The sequence below is a fragment of the Glycine max genome, chromosome 18 (assembly GCF_000004515.6).
Source record: "Glycine max cultivar Williams 82 chromosome 18, Glycine_max_v4.0, whole genome shotgun sequence".
Classification (NCBI taxonomy): Eukaryota; Viridiplantae; Streptophyta; class Magnoliopsida; order Fabales; family Fabaceae; genus Glycine; species Glycine max.
In genome coordinates this window covers 15,393,952-15,407,861 of record NC_038254.2, presented here as the reverse complement: position 1 = coordinate 15,407,861, position 13,910 = coordinate 15,393,952, and the positions used below count along the sequence as shown (strand labels likewise).

At 33.7% G+C, this 13,910-nt stretch overlaps 2 protein-coding genes across 2 annotated transcripts; both read left to right on the top strand.

Annotated features, from left to right (window-relative positions):
* The first annotated feature begins 6,361 nt into the window (after positions 1 to 6,361).
* On the top strand, positions 6,362 to 12,083 carry LOC100799870 (uncharacterized). The gene is made up of 4 exons (XM_041012256.1): positions 6,362 to 6,785; positions 7,679 to 7,821; positions 8,021 to 8,092; positions 9,505 to 12,083. The coding sequence occupies exons 1-4, from the start codon at positions 6,653 to 6,655 to the stop codon at positions 9,550 to 9,552; spliced, it is 396 nt and encodes a 131-aa protein (XP_040868190.1). The 5' UTR covers positions 6,362 to 6,652; the 3' UTR covers positions 9,553 to 12,083.
* Positions 9,689 to 12,083, top strand: LOC121172628 (F-box/kelch-repeat protein At1g26930). Its single transcript, XM_014770927.3, has one exon. The coding sequence runs from the start codon at positions 9,689 to 9,691 to the stop codon at positions 11,306 to 11,308; it is 1,620 nt and encodes a 539-aa protein (XP_014626413.1). The 3' UTR covers positions 11,309 to 12,083.
* Positions 12,084 to 13,910: the final 1,827 nt, after the last annotated feature.

Sequence of the window (13,910 nt, the reverse complement as noted above, 5' to 3'; positions counted from 1 at the left end):
TCTGGAAGGAAAGTTCACATGGTTGCTTGGAAGGATGTGTGTATGACTAAGTAGGCTGGAGGTTTGGGTTTAAGGTTGACGAGAGATATGTATAAGGCCTTCGTAATGAAAGCAAGATGGCATTTGTGTAAGCAAAAGCATGCTCTATGGTATGTTATTTTTTGTTCCAAGTTTAAGTGTAGAAATAAGAGTGGTGCTTGATTTTAGTAAGAAGAAAATTGGATCCAACTTCCGGAGATGTGTTGTACTGACATGAGGTCCAAAAGAATATGGTTTGGAGGGTTAATAATGGAACAACCACATTGTTCTGGTAAGATTGTTGGGTGCCTAAGCATGGGAAGTTGGAAGATGCTACTATTGTGATGTTAGACAAAATTGATAAGTGATAAACGTCAAATTTATTGGATTTTCATATGCATTTTATGATGTTTATTTGACATTTTAGTTAACTTTATGTCTTGTTTTGAATCAAATTAGCTTTAAATTTATTTTTTACTTTGTCCTAGGTAGAATTTTATGTTTTAGTCATTTTTAATAGCTTTTCAGCAAAAACATGTCATTTTGGCATAAGCTCGCTTAAGTGCCAACAAAAATAGAGCAAAACTCAAAATTTGAATTGGCTTGCTTATGCTACCATTCTCCCACTCAAGCGCCAGAACTCAAGGGACCCAAAATCAGTAAAAAGTTTTGAAAGGAGAAATTGCAGAAATTGAAGATAAAAGCTAGGAAAATCAAGAGCTAGATATTTTTCAAGGATAAATCATCTGAAGAAGAAGATAATCACTTGAAATAATTAGAGATATTATTTATTTTTTATTTCTTGTGATTATCTCCTTAATTAAACCTAGCTACAATTCTATAGATAAGAGGCTAGACATTTATTTGTAATAGGTAGAAGTCCCGAGCAGTTCTTAGAATTATATTTTAGACTTCCACCTACTAGACGCCCCCATTATTCCATTAGACACTCTAGGTTTCATTGTATTATTTTATGAGTGCAATTCCTTCCACCTAGAATAGAAAATAATGAATCTTGTTTCACTTTAATTCTATCAATTCAATATTTCATCTTGAGTTATTTATTTGTTTCTGTACTTAATGCTTTTATTTGATTGACCATCTTATAAATGAATTCAAGAATTAACTTGTGCTTTGGCGAGCCTCGTTGAAACTCGAACATAAATCAAGTACTTAATTGAGATTATTTCAAGGGATAGAATAATCTTGGTTAAGCCTCGCTAATTCTCGACCATTAATCTTGTTTGCTTGTGTCGATATGTCCAAGGGATTGGCTATCGGGCAAGTAGTTTAGAATCTGCGACTATGCGGGAGTTAGGGTAGAATACATTAGTGAATTGAGGATGAGCAAGAGAGATGAGTAGAGAATTGTGAAGTTATAGTGGATCGAGCGAATTTCAAGTCCAAACCTAAACATTCATTCATCAAGATTTTACCTAATTATTTTATTATCATTTAATTTTTATTGTAATTTATTTTATGTTATTTATTTCGTGACAGTCACAAAACAAAAATATAAAACCTATACATGAAAATTCTCCTTTATTCCTTTAGGTGACAATCTAAACAATAGTTCAGCTATATATTATGATCGAGTTACATTTGATCTATAAGTTAAATCTAACGTGAAATAAAATTCTAACAATAAGCTAGCTGAAGTTTCATAATTTGTTCTTACCCAAGAAGGATGAGATATTAGAAGATTAAAGGTTGTGATCCCAGCTCATATATGCAAGGCTATTATCTCAATGGTTCCACCAATGATCTTACACCAAGAGGATGTTACTGCCTAGAGGCACACCAATGATATGGAGACTTTACAGTGGCTTCAACATATAAGGTAGTAGTTAATGCTCCAAAAGCTAAGGATCCTTTGTATCATGCTATGCGGATGTGGAGGGGCCTAGAAAGAATGCGAATCCATGGGTGAAAAATAGCAAAGAATGTTTTGCTACAAATGACATAAGGAAAACTAAGGGTTTAACAATTTGTAATTTATGACATATCTGTCAAACTGATCCTGAATCTATCATGCACTATTTATGTGATTGTACATAGGCAATCCAGGTCTGGAAGAAACTTGGTCAAGGTCTAGTGGGTTCCTGTTTTTTCTCTAATGAACTTTGTGTTTGGTTTCATGGAAATATTCTACTTCCATCTTGTCTAGGAGTGCAAGATTGGGACGTGGTGCTTGGAGTGGTTGCTTATGCTTTGTGCAAAACATAAATGATGTAGGTTTCTCGTCTTTCTCATCAACTGTTGATAGTTTGGTGAGCCGTATTCGTAGAATAATAATCAATATTCAACAGTCTTGGAATATGTAGTTGCCTCTCCATAATCATAAGAGTCATTCAGCGACTACTGGCCTTATTTCTTGGGCCTTCGAGTGCAGATTAATTTATAGATGGAGTTGTTTCAACGAATGGTACTGTAGCTTCCGCGAGGGGGGGTCTTTGCGATCACAATGGGACAATCATTTTCTCTCATGCTTATAACTCAGACAACTGTTCTATCTCGTAGGCTAAGCTTTGGGCCATTGCAAAGGGTGTTAAAATTGCATGGTCAAGAGGTTTTTCAAAGTTAAGTGTTGAATATAATTCCAATTCACATGATTGAAGGATGTTGTCAGCTAACTCAGTTGCTTTCAGTTGTTGAAGTTGATAAAAGATTTCATAGTTTGTGAATGTTTGTTTACTTGGATGTGTATTTTCTGAGAGACGAATTATGTGGCAGATGCGCTTGCTAAGTACGAACTGACTCTTAATTAAAAGAGATGGAAACATCTTTGGTTTTAATCCAAATTTTATTTATTTGCATGCTTAAGTTGATGTAGCTAATATCTCTTTTCCAAGGAATTTTTAACAAATCTTTGTAGGGGCTTTTGCCCTTTCCTTTTTTTTTTTAAAAAAAAAATAATATAAAAAATTTACAAAACTGTACATAACACATTATTATTTTCTCTTTAATACGTGCGTGTGTAAATTTAGAATTTAGTTTTGATATTCTTAGCATTTATATTTGTAGTTATGAAAAATGCAACATATCTATATCTATTAAGACAAGAAGTAATATTTCGGTACTACTAATTGAATAAGGATATTACACACAAAAAAATACTTATTTTTATTTTGCCCTCTTCATTTTTTATCATAATTCATGATATATATTGTTTTATTTTATTACCTCTTCACATCATTTATTAGTTATCTTATTTTTACCTTTTCCTTTTCTGTGTTACTACCGTATACACTTTTTGGTTGTGAAATTATTAACTTCAATTAAAAGAACCCAAGTATGAACATAGTTAAGGTGGCGATGTACTCTTGTGGCTCGCATAACATAATGGCCATAGTTTCATGTTTAAACTATTTTAATTAATTATAAAAGTATATTAGACGACAAAACTTTTCCATTTCTGAAAAAAAGGGAAAACATTGGCGACAAACCACAATCTAATCATATTGTTGTATGAAACTGAAGAAGCTTGAGGCTGATTAGGATTACTAACTCTTGTGATTATGTACAAATACCGACCAAGCTACCACTCGTGATCATCGCTAAAGAAAAACAGAAAAGGAGGTGAAGAAACAAAAGGTGTGTTGTGTTGAAGATGATGATTATAATTCAAGGCTGATGGGCGCAAAAATGCAAAAGTTAAGCCTATCAAAGCCTACAAGATTAGATAGTAGTAATGACTGTTGAAACTATAATTAAAAGTTTGAATGATTAGGGAATCTCAAAACAGTGTTGGCAAGGAGAAAATTTTGGAAGTTAAATCTCTTAATTTGTTGATTTGCCTTGGTGTCCCGGTGTGAACCTCTTAATCTCTTATGCGTGTCAAACCAGTGTCCTTACCTTTCAATTTGCACATGTTTGTGGTATATAATATAATATTATAATGATGCATAAATTGTATTTGAACAAAAAAGAAACTTGAAAAAATCAAACTAAAATGGAGGGCATTCCGAAAAAGGGAAAGTGGCTAGTTAAATTAAATCTTGTTAATTTTATGATGTGCCCGACTGCGGAAGTCACGACATTTTCCAATAACTTTACTAACTAATATTTTCCTCCCTTTCTTTCTTTCAATTGTACCAATCAAATTGGTTAGTCATCGACATTGGGACAACAAAATTAAATGGGCAATGTTGATTTTAATAAGAGGCGTTTGAATTAATCCATAGATGGTCAATGAATAACCTATCACATTAATAAACAGTAAGATAAACACAATGTATTGGGCATTTAAAAGGAATATAATACTATAATGAAGTATAAAGAGGACAATAGTATAGATATATGTCCCATCAAGGCATAAAAAACAGCGTAAAAAGAAGGCTAAGAAGGAGGAAGAGCCCCAGCCGAAAACGCTAGCGGAAATTGAAACGTAGTAGTACAAATCTGCTTTTTTGACTTAGGCATGATTCAGCCGTGTTTGGTAGTAATAATCATAATCATCAACATAGTTAACAACATTATCACAAACTGTTAAGTAAAATATTCCCATTTCTCTTTTCTTTTCTTTTCTCGCGTATGTGAACTGAACACCCACCAATAACAATAAGAAACAGTATGCAAAATAAATAATAACGAAAATTGACTAGTCAAAACACACAAACAGTATACAAAATCTTGGGTTGGGAGGGTAAAATCTAGTAGGGCTTTACTTTTTCATGATTAACCAACAAAACTAACCGAAGCAATCTTAATCACACCCGCGCCGCACCAGATTCCTTCCCGCGGCACGATAAATTGACTAGCCGAGAATTTGGAATAAGAATCCAACGGCGCAGAGACGTAGGGGTAACGAAAAAGGACGAGTCCTTGTTATTAAACTCTGGAGTCACTTTACTAATTTTTACAAATTTATTAATCTATTTAGCTTATGTGAGTTCACTTATGAGTAAATTTTTTTTAGTAATTGTTGATAGATTTTATAAATTTTAAGTAAACTCGGTAAACTTTCGAATTTAAAGTTAAAAAATTAGATTAAAATGTAAGTCATTTTTGGTTGTTTTTTATTTGTTTAGTGTTCAACATACCTTTAGTGTGTTATTCTCATATTTAATAACATCAAACTCTTGTTTTCTACTAACATTAAATTATCGATGAGAATGATCTACCACTATTATAATATTTATGTAAGTTATTATCTAATAATGATGTATTATTAGACTATTTTTTTAAATATTGTGAAATTTATAATTTATTACTTTATTTTATTATATTGTTGAAATATTTAATTGATATATTATTTATAAATAATTTATTATTAATTTTATATGAAGTTAACTTCTACAGTTTACTAGTCTAGTTCATTAGTCGAATTTATAAAACTCTCATTTAGTATTCTTATGAGCGAACAATTTAAGAGGGACAAAAAAGAATCTTAGCCTCCCTAAGACTCCTTCTCTATATAAAGAAAAAAAATATTAATATAAAATAAAAATATGTTTTTAAGTTGATATTTACTTAAAAATTTTCTAGTCATAGATTATATATGGAATCGTTTAATTATTAATATATATTATATTTGTAAATATACATTTTAAATTTATTATTTATTAAAATTTAAATATTTATATAATTATGTAAAAAAAATTAATAACTCCTAGATTTATCCTCTCACCTGTATATAAGCGGTTTAATTTTCAAAATCATGAATGAGTATTAAGCCCCCTAAATATAAAGTACCTTTATACTCACGATATTCTAAATTTTGGAATGTGAGTCAGCGAGGCAAATGGAGAAAAAAACACCTCATCCTCTTCCACCTCACTAGTCAACACGTGTCTCCACCGGTGGTTACCAGTACCCGGTCACAAGCGAACCTTTTGGAGGTCCCACCACAGCCTCCTCTGTCAAATTTTGCACAACCCCGAGACACACAATTTTTCTTCTTTTTTATTTACAAAAGAAAAGATACACCGGCAAATTCGAATTGACACGCAATCTGATTCTTACAGTTTGGATTGTGTCATTGATGTAGTTAATTAAAAATTCAAGATGAAAATTATTCATGTATAAATTGAATCACAGATTTAAATTTAAAGATATGATCAAAATTAAATTAAACAAATCAAAATCTTATTATTTGTTTCACCTTATTTTTATTAATTAATTATAGATATTAAATAAATTAATTTTATTATTTTTAGACATTTGATAATATTATATTAAATATTTAGATGAATGATGTATTGATGTTATAAAATAATACTTCTAATAAAAAAATCAAATTTAAATAGATAATTCATTGTTCTGAATCAAATAAACCTTTTATAAATTGGTTGAGAAGAAAATGGAATAGAATCAAACCGATTAACTATTCATAATTTAGTCTAATTGAGTGAGATTCATAATTTAGTCAAAACCAATCCGAACACCAACACCCAAGAATTGTGCTTTAGCTATAATAAAAAAAATTAAGAATGATTTAATTATAAATTAAGATGTGATCTAAGGGGAGATAAGACCATGTGAGGGGTCCTCTCTGATTTTGCTCCAAAACCTTCCCCTTCTTCTGATTTGTAGAGACTAACCCAAGAAAGAACCAACCAAAAACAAGTGCTTCTTAGAGCTTGGTATAGCTCTCTCTCTCTCTCTCTCTTTGTGCGTGTGTGTGTGAGGGTACATGCAGAGCAGTGAGTTTGAGACAGAGAAAGAAGCAGTTCAAGATTGTTGTTCAATTTTGCAAAAAACTGCCCATCAAGTACTTTTGTTGCTGTTTTTTTTTTTTTTTTTCGATTTTGCTTCTTATCCAACCCGTAAGTTTCTTGAATCATTGTTTCTCTCTCTCTCTCTTCTCTCTATTATTTTCTACCTTTCTTATGAATGAGCTGGTTTGTTTGCTATTGTTGTTGGATATCGGTGAAGATTGTAGATTTATGGAGATCCAACTAAATTTGGCCTTTTGTTGAATCCTGGGGCCTGGGGGATAGTGATTAATGGGTTTGTCGAAGAATGTGATTATAAGGAGAACCTGAACTTCTGTTTCAATTGGTTTAGTGCCTAATGCTAAGTTCTCTGTGTTTGTGTTCTAAATTGATTTGCGTTGATCTCTGTGATTCTCCTTTCTAATTCTGCATAGCTGTGTAGTGTTGTGTAGTTGGCGAGTTGAAAAAGGGGTTGTGCAAATTGGGTTTATGGGTATTGTATTGTATTTTTTTTGGTGTTAACCCTTGGTTCATTGGGGGAAAGAGACCTGACTAATCCAGAGTTGGTCGGAGGTAAGTAAAGCCGGGAGGTATTGTATTGTATGACTTATGCCATTACTGTTACTTTGACTCCTCTGAAGACAGGATATTGTATAGTCCCTGTCCCTTTGTATTAGCTGCTTGAGGCTTGAGCACATTAATTGTACGAAAATTTTTCTTGCGTTGAACATATTCATTTGAGGATTGTTTGCTGTCTCTGACTTAATTGTTTACTTTTTATGGTAAAGTATAATTACTTTAATTTATCACTTGGTTTCTATACTCATTTGGCTCATGAGTATGGCTGAGTCAAGATGATGGGCAATTGGATTGACCCCTTTTTCTTATTTGAGTTCCCCACTCCTAGTGCGTGAAATGTTCAATGTCTTTCTAGCCCAATCTCAAACCTCAGTATAGTTTGAAATTGACATCAAACGTATTTTTTCCTTGGCTCTTTGTTTCAGGAACTCTAGGCATAATTGGGATTGTATCTGAACTATATTCAGGTTTAACCTCAAAAATTTCCTCTCCAATTCCGATCAAAATCGACGAAACAAGGGTACTTAACCCTCCAAGCAGCAAACCCTCACCGTTGCTGGAATTTCAGGTATGTCATTCACTATTTCTTATCCATAAATATAATATTACTTTATTCTCATGTTGGTACTGAAATAAATAATTCCTGTTTCTCTATTAATTGATTCTTTATGTTTATATATCAATCTTGCAGTGTTACTGTGTGATTCTTTCACCGTTTCACTATTAATACTACTCTGGACATTGACTCTGCATCTTCTTTAAGTCAGGCTACTAAATCATCAAAGGAAAGAAGCCCCAAAGTCACTGATTGCAGATCACGCAGAAGCCCAGTTGTTGAGGTAACAATTCTTTTACGAATACTATATTTACGGTAGATATTTAACTGCCATTGTTGGAACTGTAGTATCCGTTGGATAATCTTCACAATGAGAAATATAATCTCTATTAGATAAGCTTTTTTTCCTTTGATATTTTAGTAGCTTATGAAAGAAGCTATGCCGAAATGTTTCTAAGTGTAATGTGGGACTGTTTCCTGGTTTATTTTCTTGTTTATTTTCAATCAATGAAGGCAACTTAGGTCTAATGATGTGCTCTAGAACACAGAAATAGCAGTAGTATAAGAAAAGCAGAGCAATCAGGATACAAATGTCTTCTATAATTTTGAGTTTTAAAAAATTACATGCATTTCAAGCAATATGTCACATATCTTTAGGATTTGTCACTTAAGCATAATTTAGTGTCAGTTAGAATCGCGCCTATTTGATTGAAAGAAAGCATTCATTTAAAGAACAAGAAAATCCTTAAGAGTCTTACTTGTGATGCGAAATAAATCTCTATTTCCATCCATATTTCATATGCATGTCTGCATCCTGCCATTGGTTTAATTATGCATTGGAAGTGGAATGAATTACATGGATGTGTTTTTAAAGAGTTATATGTGTAAATTTTATTTCTTTTATGTTACAGTATACTAGTTCCATTGTGTGTATATTAAAGTTGTTCTCTTTATGTTCCTTCTTTAAATACTTTCTGAATCCATTCATGATGATACTATCATCAGCTATGCAAACATGGATGCAGTTTAAATTTGTCATTTAATTGGAAGGAAATTATTGAGATAAGACTATTGTTGTTCTTATTAGCTTGATTTGATTTGTTAGTTGCTATGATAATATTTGTTGCACTGTGAGTTGGATTATTTTATTAGAAAGCAATTGATTTTTTTTTTTAAAAAATGAAGTTTGAAAACGGTTTGGTGCTTAAAACTGGTTCAAAAACTGTTTAAACCAGTTCTGAACTGGTTCGGTTCAGTTTTTTACCTGAAATGGTTTTTGCACACCCCTACTTGGGGGATAGTGATTAATGGTTTTGTTCAAAATTGATTTTTTTTTTTGGGTTTGTGCATTGGAATGTTGGATTCATTGCTTGTGTTGCATTTGATTTGCCGAACCGGTTTCGTTCAATTGAAGTTAGATGTTGTCTATGGTGTTTTTGCTTATTGGATCTCTCTCTGTGAATTTGGGTCTGAAGGGGGCATTTTTCCCTTTTCTCTAATCAAGGGGTTCATGGAAAAAAATGTGATTTTGAATGGATTCCGATCTGTAATCGTGTTTTTTGTGGTGTTGATGTTTCTGGGCATTTAGATTTTCAATTGGAATTGTGGTGAGAAGAAGGGTAAATAGAGAGAAGAGAGAGAAATAGATGGAACTTGTGAATTGAGTCTGATTTTGAATGATTCCATTTTGAACAGGCTCTTGATTCGGAAGGTGGTTCTGGGGACTTGTTAGGGTGCTGCTGAGGCATTTCATCACTCATCTCTGTGGTGTTGAATTTGCCCCTTCCAACATAGACAGAAGAAAGCACTGGATTGAGGGTTGAGTGCTTGTTGTTGCTTGCTGCTGCTGCTACTGCTTCTGCCTCTGGTTGTGGAGACTATGTTGGAGGGTCGTTCCTGCGTGGTTCCGAGGTTGTTTCCCAGCTCTTGCCAGGCGGATGACAAGTGGCCTTTCATGACATACCTGCCAGACTTGGACATAAAGAATGGCAAGCGCCCTTTAGACCCCGATGGGGAGGAAGAACCCCAGTCAAGGAAGGCTAATAGGAGAGTGGATTCTCACCATCAAGGCAAGACAACTCAGTTTTTGTTTCAACAACAATCATGTCATGCTGATGATTCTGTTGTTCCGCAAATGGATTGGGATTGGAGGAAGGGTTGTGAGTCGTTGAGTAATTGGCAAAGAGTTGAGAAGACTGAAGCCTTTTCTGCCCAGCTATTGGATGAACGAGAGCCGCATTGCACTGGAGATTCATTGGTGGTGTCCACTGACCTTCAATCCAATAAACAGGAGGAGGATCAATCCGAGGATTCATCAGATTCTGGTGTTCAGCAATCCAATGAACAGCAGATGGAGCAGGAGGTGGAAGGGGATTTGTTGGATGCCAGTGACCAGCAGCCACTTGAAGATCAGGAAGAACATCATGGTGGGGATTCATCAGATTCCAGTTCTCTTTTGCCCTGCATGAACTGGGACAACTCAATTGCTTGTCTCAGCCACTGTTCCAGGTCTGATTATGGCTCTCTGGCCTCACTGAATAGGAGCTTTTGGAACACAATCCGAAGTGGTGAGCTGTACAGGTGGAGAAGACTGAATGGCATAATAGAACACTGGATTTATTTTTCCTGTGCCCTCCTTGAATGGGAGGCCTATGATCCAATTCGTGAACGGTGGATGCATTTACCAAGGATGGCTTCTAATGAATGCTTCATGTGTTCGGATAAGGAATCTTTAGCCGTAGGAACTGAACTTCTTGTATTTGGCAGGGAGATGAGATCCCATGTCATTTACAGATACAGTCTTTTGACTAACTCATGGACATCTGGAATGAGGATGAATGCTCCAAGATGCTTATTTGGATCTGCTAGCTTGGGGGAGATTGCAATTTTGGCTGGCGGGTGCGATTTGGACGGTCATATCATGGACTCTGCTGAACTGTACAATTCTGAGAATCAAACCTGGGTACTACTCCCTAGCATGAACAAGCCGAGGAAGATGTGCTCTGGGGTATTTATGGATGGAAAGTTTTATGTTATTGGTGGAATTGGTGGAAAAGATTCTAAGCTTCTTACTTGTGGTGAGGAGTACAATTTACAAACTAGAACATGGACAGAAATTCCTAACATGTCCCCTGGACGTAGTGCTAGGGGAGCTGAAATGCCAGCGACAGCTGAAGCACCACCCCTGGTTGCCGTTGTAAATAATGAATTATATGCTGCTGATTATGCTGACACGGAGGTAAAAAAATACGACAAGGAGCGAAGAGTGTGGGTTACCATTGGGAGACTACCTGAGCGAGCAGTGTCAATGAATGGTTGGGGTCTTGCCTTCAGGGCATGTGGAGATATGCTTATTGTCATCAGTGGACCAAGGACTCATGGTGAGGGTTTTATTGAACTCAATTCATGGGTGCCCAGTGAAGGACCTCCACAGTGGAATCTACTCGCCAGAAAACGGTCTGGCAACTTTGTCTATAATTGTGCTGTGATGGGATGTTGAAGAATTGAATTGTGAAGGTCTCAACACAATTTGATGCTTCAAATCCAATGAGTTGCACAACATTGATTCATCCCTTGAAACAGAATTCTTGCTAATTGGTACTTTCCCCCTTTTTCTATGATATTTTCCTTTCAAAGGCGGGGGAGGATGGGGTAGATTCAGATATTTCTCAGGATTGGCTGAAAAGTTTTCCGAGGAGGCTCTTCAGTCCTTTTATTTTTATGTTTAAAATTTTAGTTTTCATTTTTTTCCATTGAAATTGGTATCTTACCCCATTTACATTTACATGAAAATTTTCAAAGCTTGCTGTCATGTAGCACAGGAATAGGTCAAATAATTGAAGTCTCAACACAAATGTAGGTTATTGGTGTTGTTTATTTTAAGTTTTCCTTTTTTTTAAGAACACCCAACTAGATATTGATTTTCATGATCATAAATTTTCGTAGCTTGAAGGATAGGAATAATTTCCGGTAGTTGTTTATTAATTTTGGATTATTTAGCAATCCACTTTTCATTTCAATTCAATCCTTGCACTATGTATTTTGAGCTTTCCCTAGCCTGGAGAAAGTAGTATATAGCCTGATAACCATTCCATTTATTACTATATTTCCTACTTCTGTATTGTCAATGATTGAATTGTTGATTGTAACACAAAGTGGCATAGATGCCAAAATTGAAAATGGGGTTTTGCCCCCATGGTTAAAACTATCCGAACTTGATGAAAAAAACGTGTTCCGTTATATCAGTTGAAACAAGTAATAAATGGTGCTCTTTATATTTTGTCTATTTTGAAATTACAATTAAAGTTATGGATGCTGTGGATGCTCAGCTCAACTCATGGTGAAGAGTTTAAGCTTGAAACTATACATAAAAATTCTTAATTCCGAGGCTACTAAGTCATATTCCTTGTGGAGGCACCTTGTGACAAAGGTTAATTTGATGCCTATGTGACAGAGCGAGGATTGATGTCACTAGCGTTGATTCCATAATTGGGAGCTTTTTTAGAAAAGATGGCTGTTATCTTTTTAATTGCATTGACCTTAATTTTGGATACCCCTATTTTCAAGTCTAATAGTTGTAGATGCGATTGGAATTGAAATATGCTTAAAAACTAGTTTGTCCTAATCCTATTAATTATAGTTACTTACAGGATATTTAAGATTTGTATGACTGAATAATGACCCATACTACTGTGGAAATACGCCTTAGGACTGGCGTTGCAGATCTGCTTTTATTATTTCGTTGGGTGTTTGACTCACCATTATTTACATCAAACACGGTTGCTCCTTGAATATTTGCACAATTTTGTTATAGCTAATTGCAAGAATAATAATTTGAGAATGCCAACTATGACAGCGTGAGGTAAACCCATCAAAATTCTGAATGCTGATGCATATTATTAGTAATATGTACCAAAAAAGTCTTTTGGTATTAGATTCGTTCTTCTTAAACATGATTTTGAGTTTGTGGATAAAAAAAATATGATTGAGTGGAAAATTTTTATTAAAGGTGATAAGTAAGATTTTCTGATAAAAATAATCATTAATAAAGTTAATGAATATTCCGAATCAGTAACATAATTAAAAAAAATATTATTAGTAAGATATTAATTCTCTTCAAAGCGTTATTTTTCCGTTTTACTGTTTTAACAGATATATTACAGTAATAAGTTTTTTTTACGCTTCACCTTTTAATACATATGAAAAACATATATTTTAGTATTTTTCTATTTGTTAAAATATGGTGCATAAAATTTGAATTATTTAGATGAAACATAGTTATGGATTTTGGGTTGAGGAATTAAATAAAAACTGGAGTAATTAGAAATTTTGATGTAACATGCCCAAGAGATAATAATTAGTGCGGTTGAAATAGTGAATTGCTAAGAGTGGAGACCAAACTCGAGTGCTGAGATATCAATCATCAATCATGTAACTAAAACATCAAGGTAAAGTGTGAATTAAACATTTATGGTGATTCAAATAATTGTCCCATATTTTGAGAGTCTGCATCTAGTCTGTAGCTCTCTGTAAACTCGTTTTCATAAAAATTATATTTTGGTAAGTTTTTAACAGACATCTGCTCATGAAGTATGGTAACATAGTACTTTCATGTGTAAGATTATGCTCTGTAAGTATTCGTAAATCACAGATTTTCTCTTTACTAGAAGTGTTGCATGATAAATATAAGTTAAATTTAATGTACTTAGATGTTTGTTGTTACTTGTTATTTTTAAAGTTTTGATCCCCTTTTGGCCTTTTCCAAATTTATTAGCTGATAACTAGTAATATACATCCTTTTACAAAGAGGAGTGTCAGGAATATATTTGTTAAGTATTTTTTTCTTTTCTTTTCAACACTTTTTTTTTATTATTATTAGTTGAAACTCACATCAATCTAACTAATTTAAGAAAATGAGATTTATATATGTAGTGGAACTTACATGAGTTTTACCTAATAAATAATAAAAGAGAGTGCATCGAAAAAAAAATGTTAGAAAATGTGTTGAAACATTTTTTTAAAATATACTCTTTCTTAATGATAACAATTGATTTAAATTTACAAACTAATGAGTGAGACTTATTAGATTATTAAGTGAGATC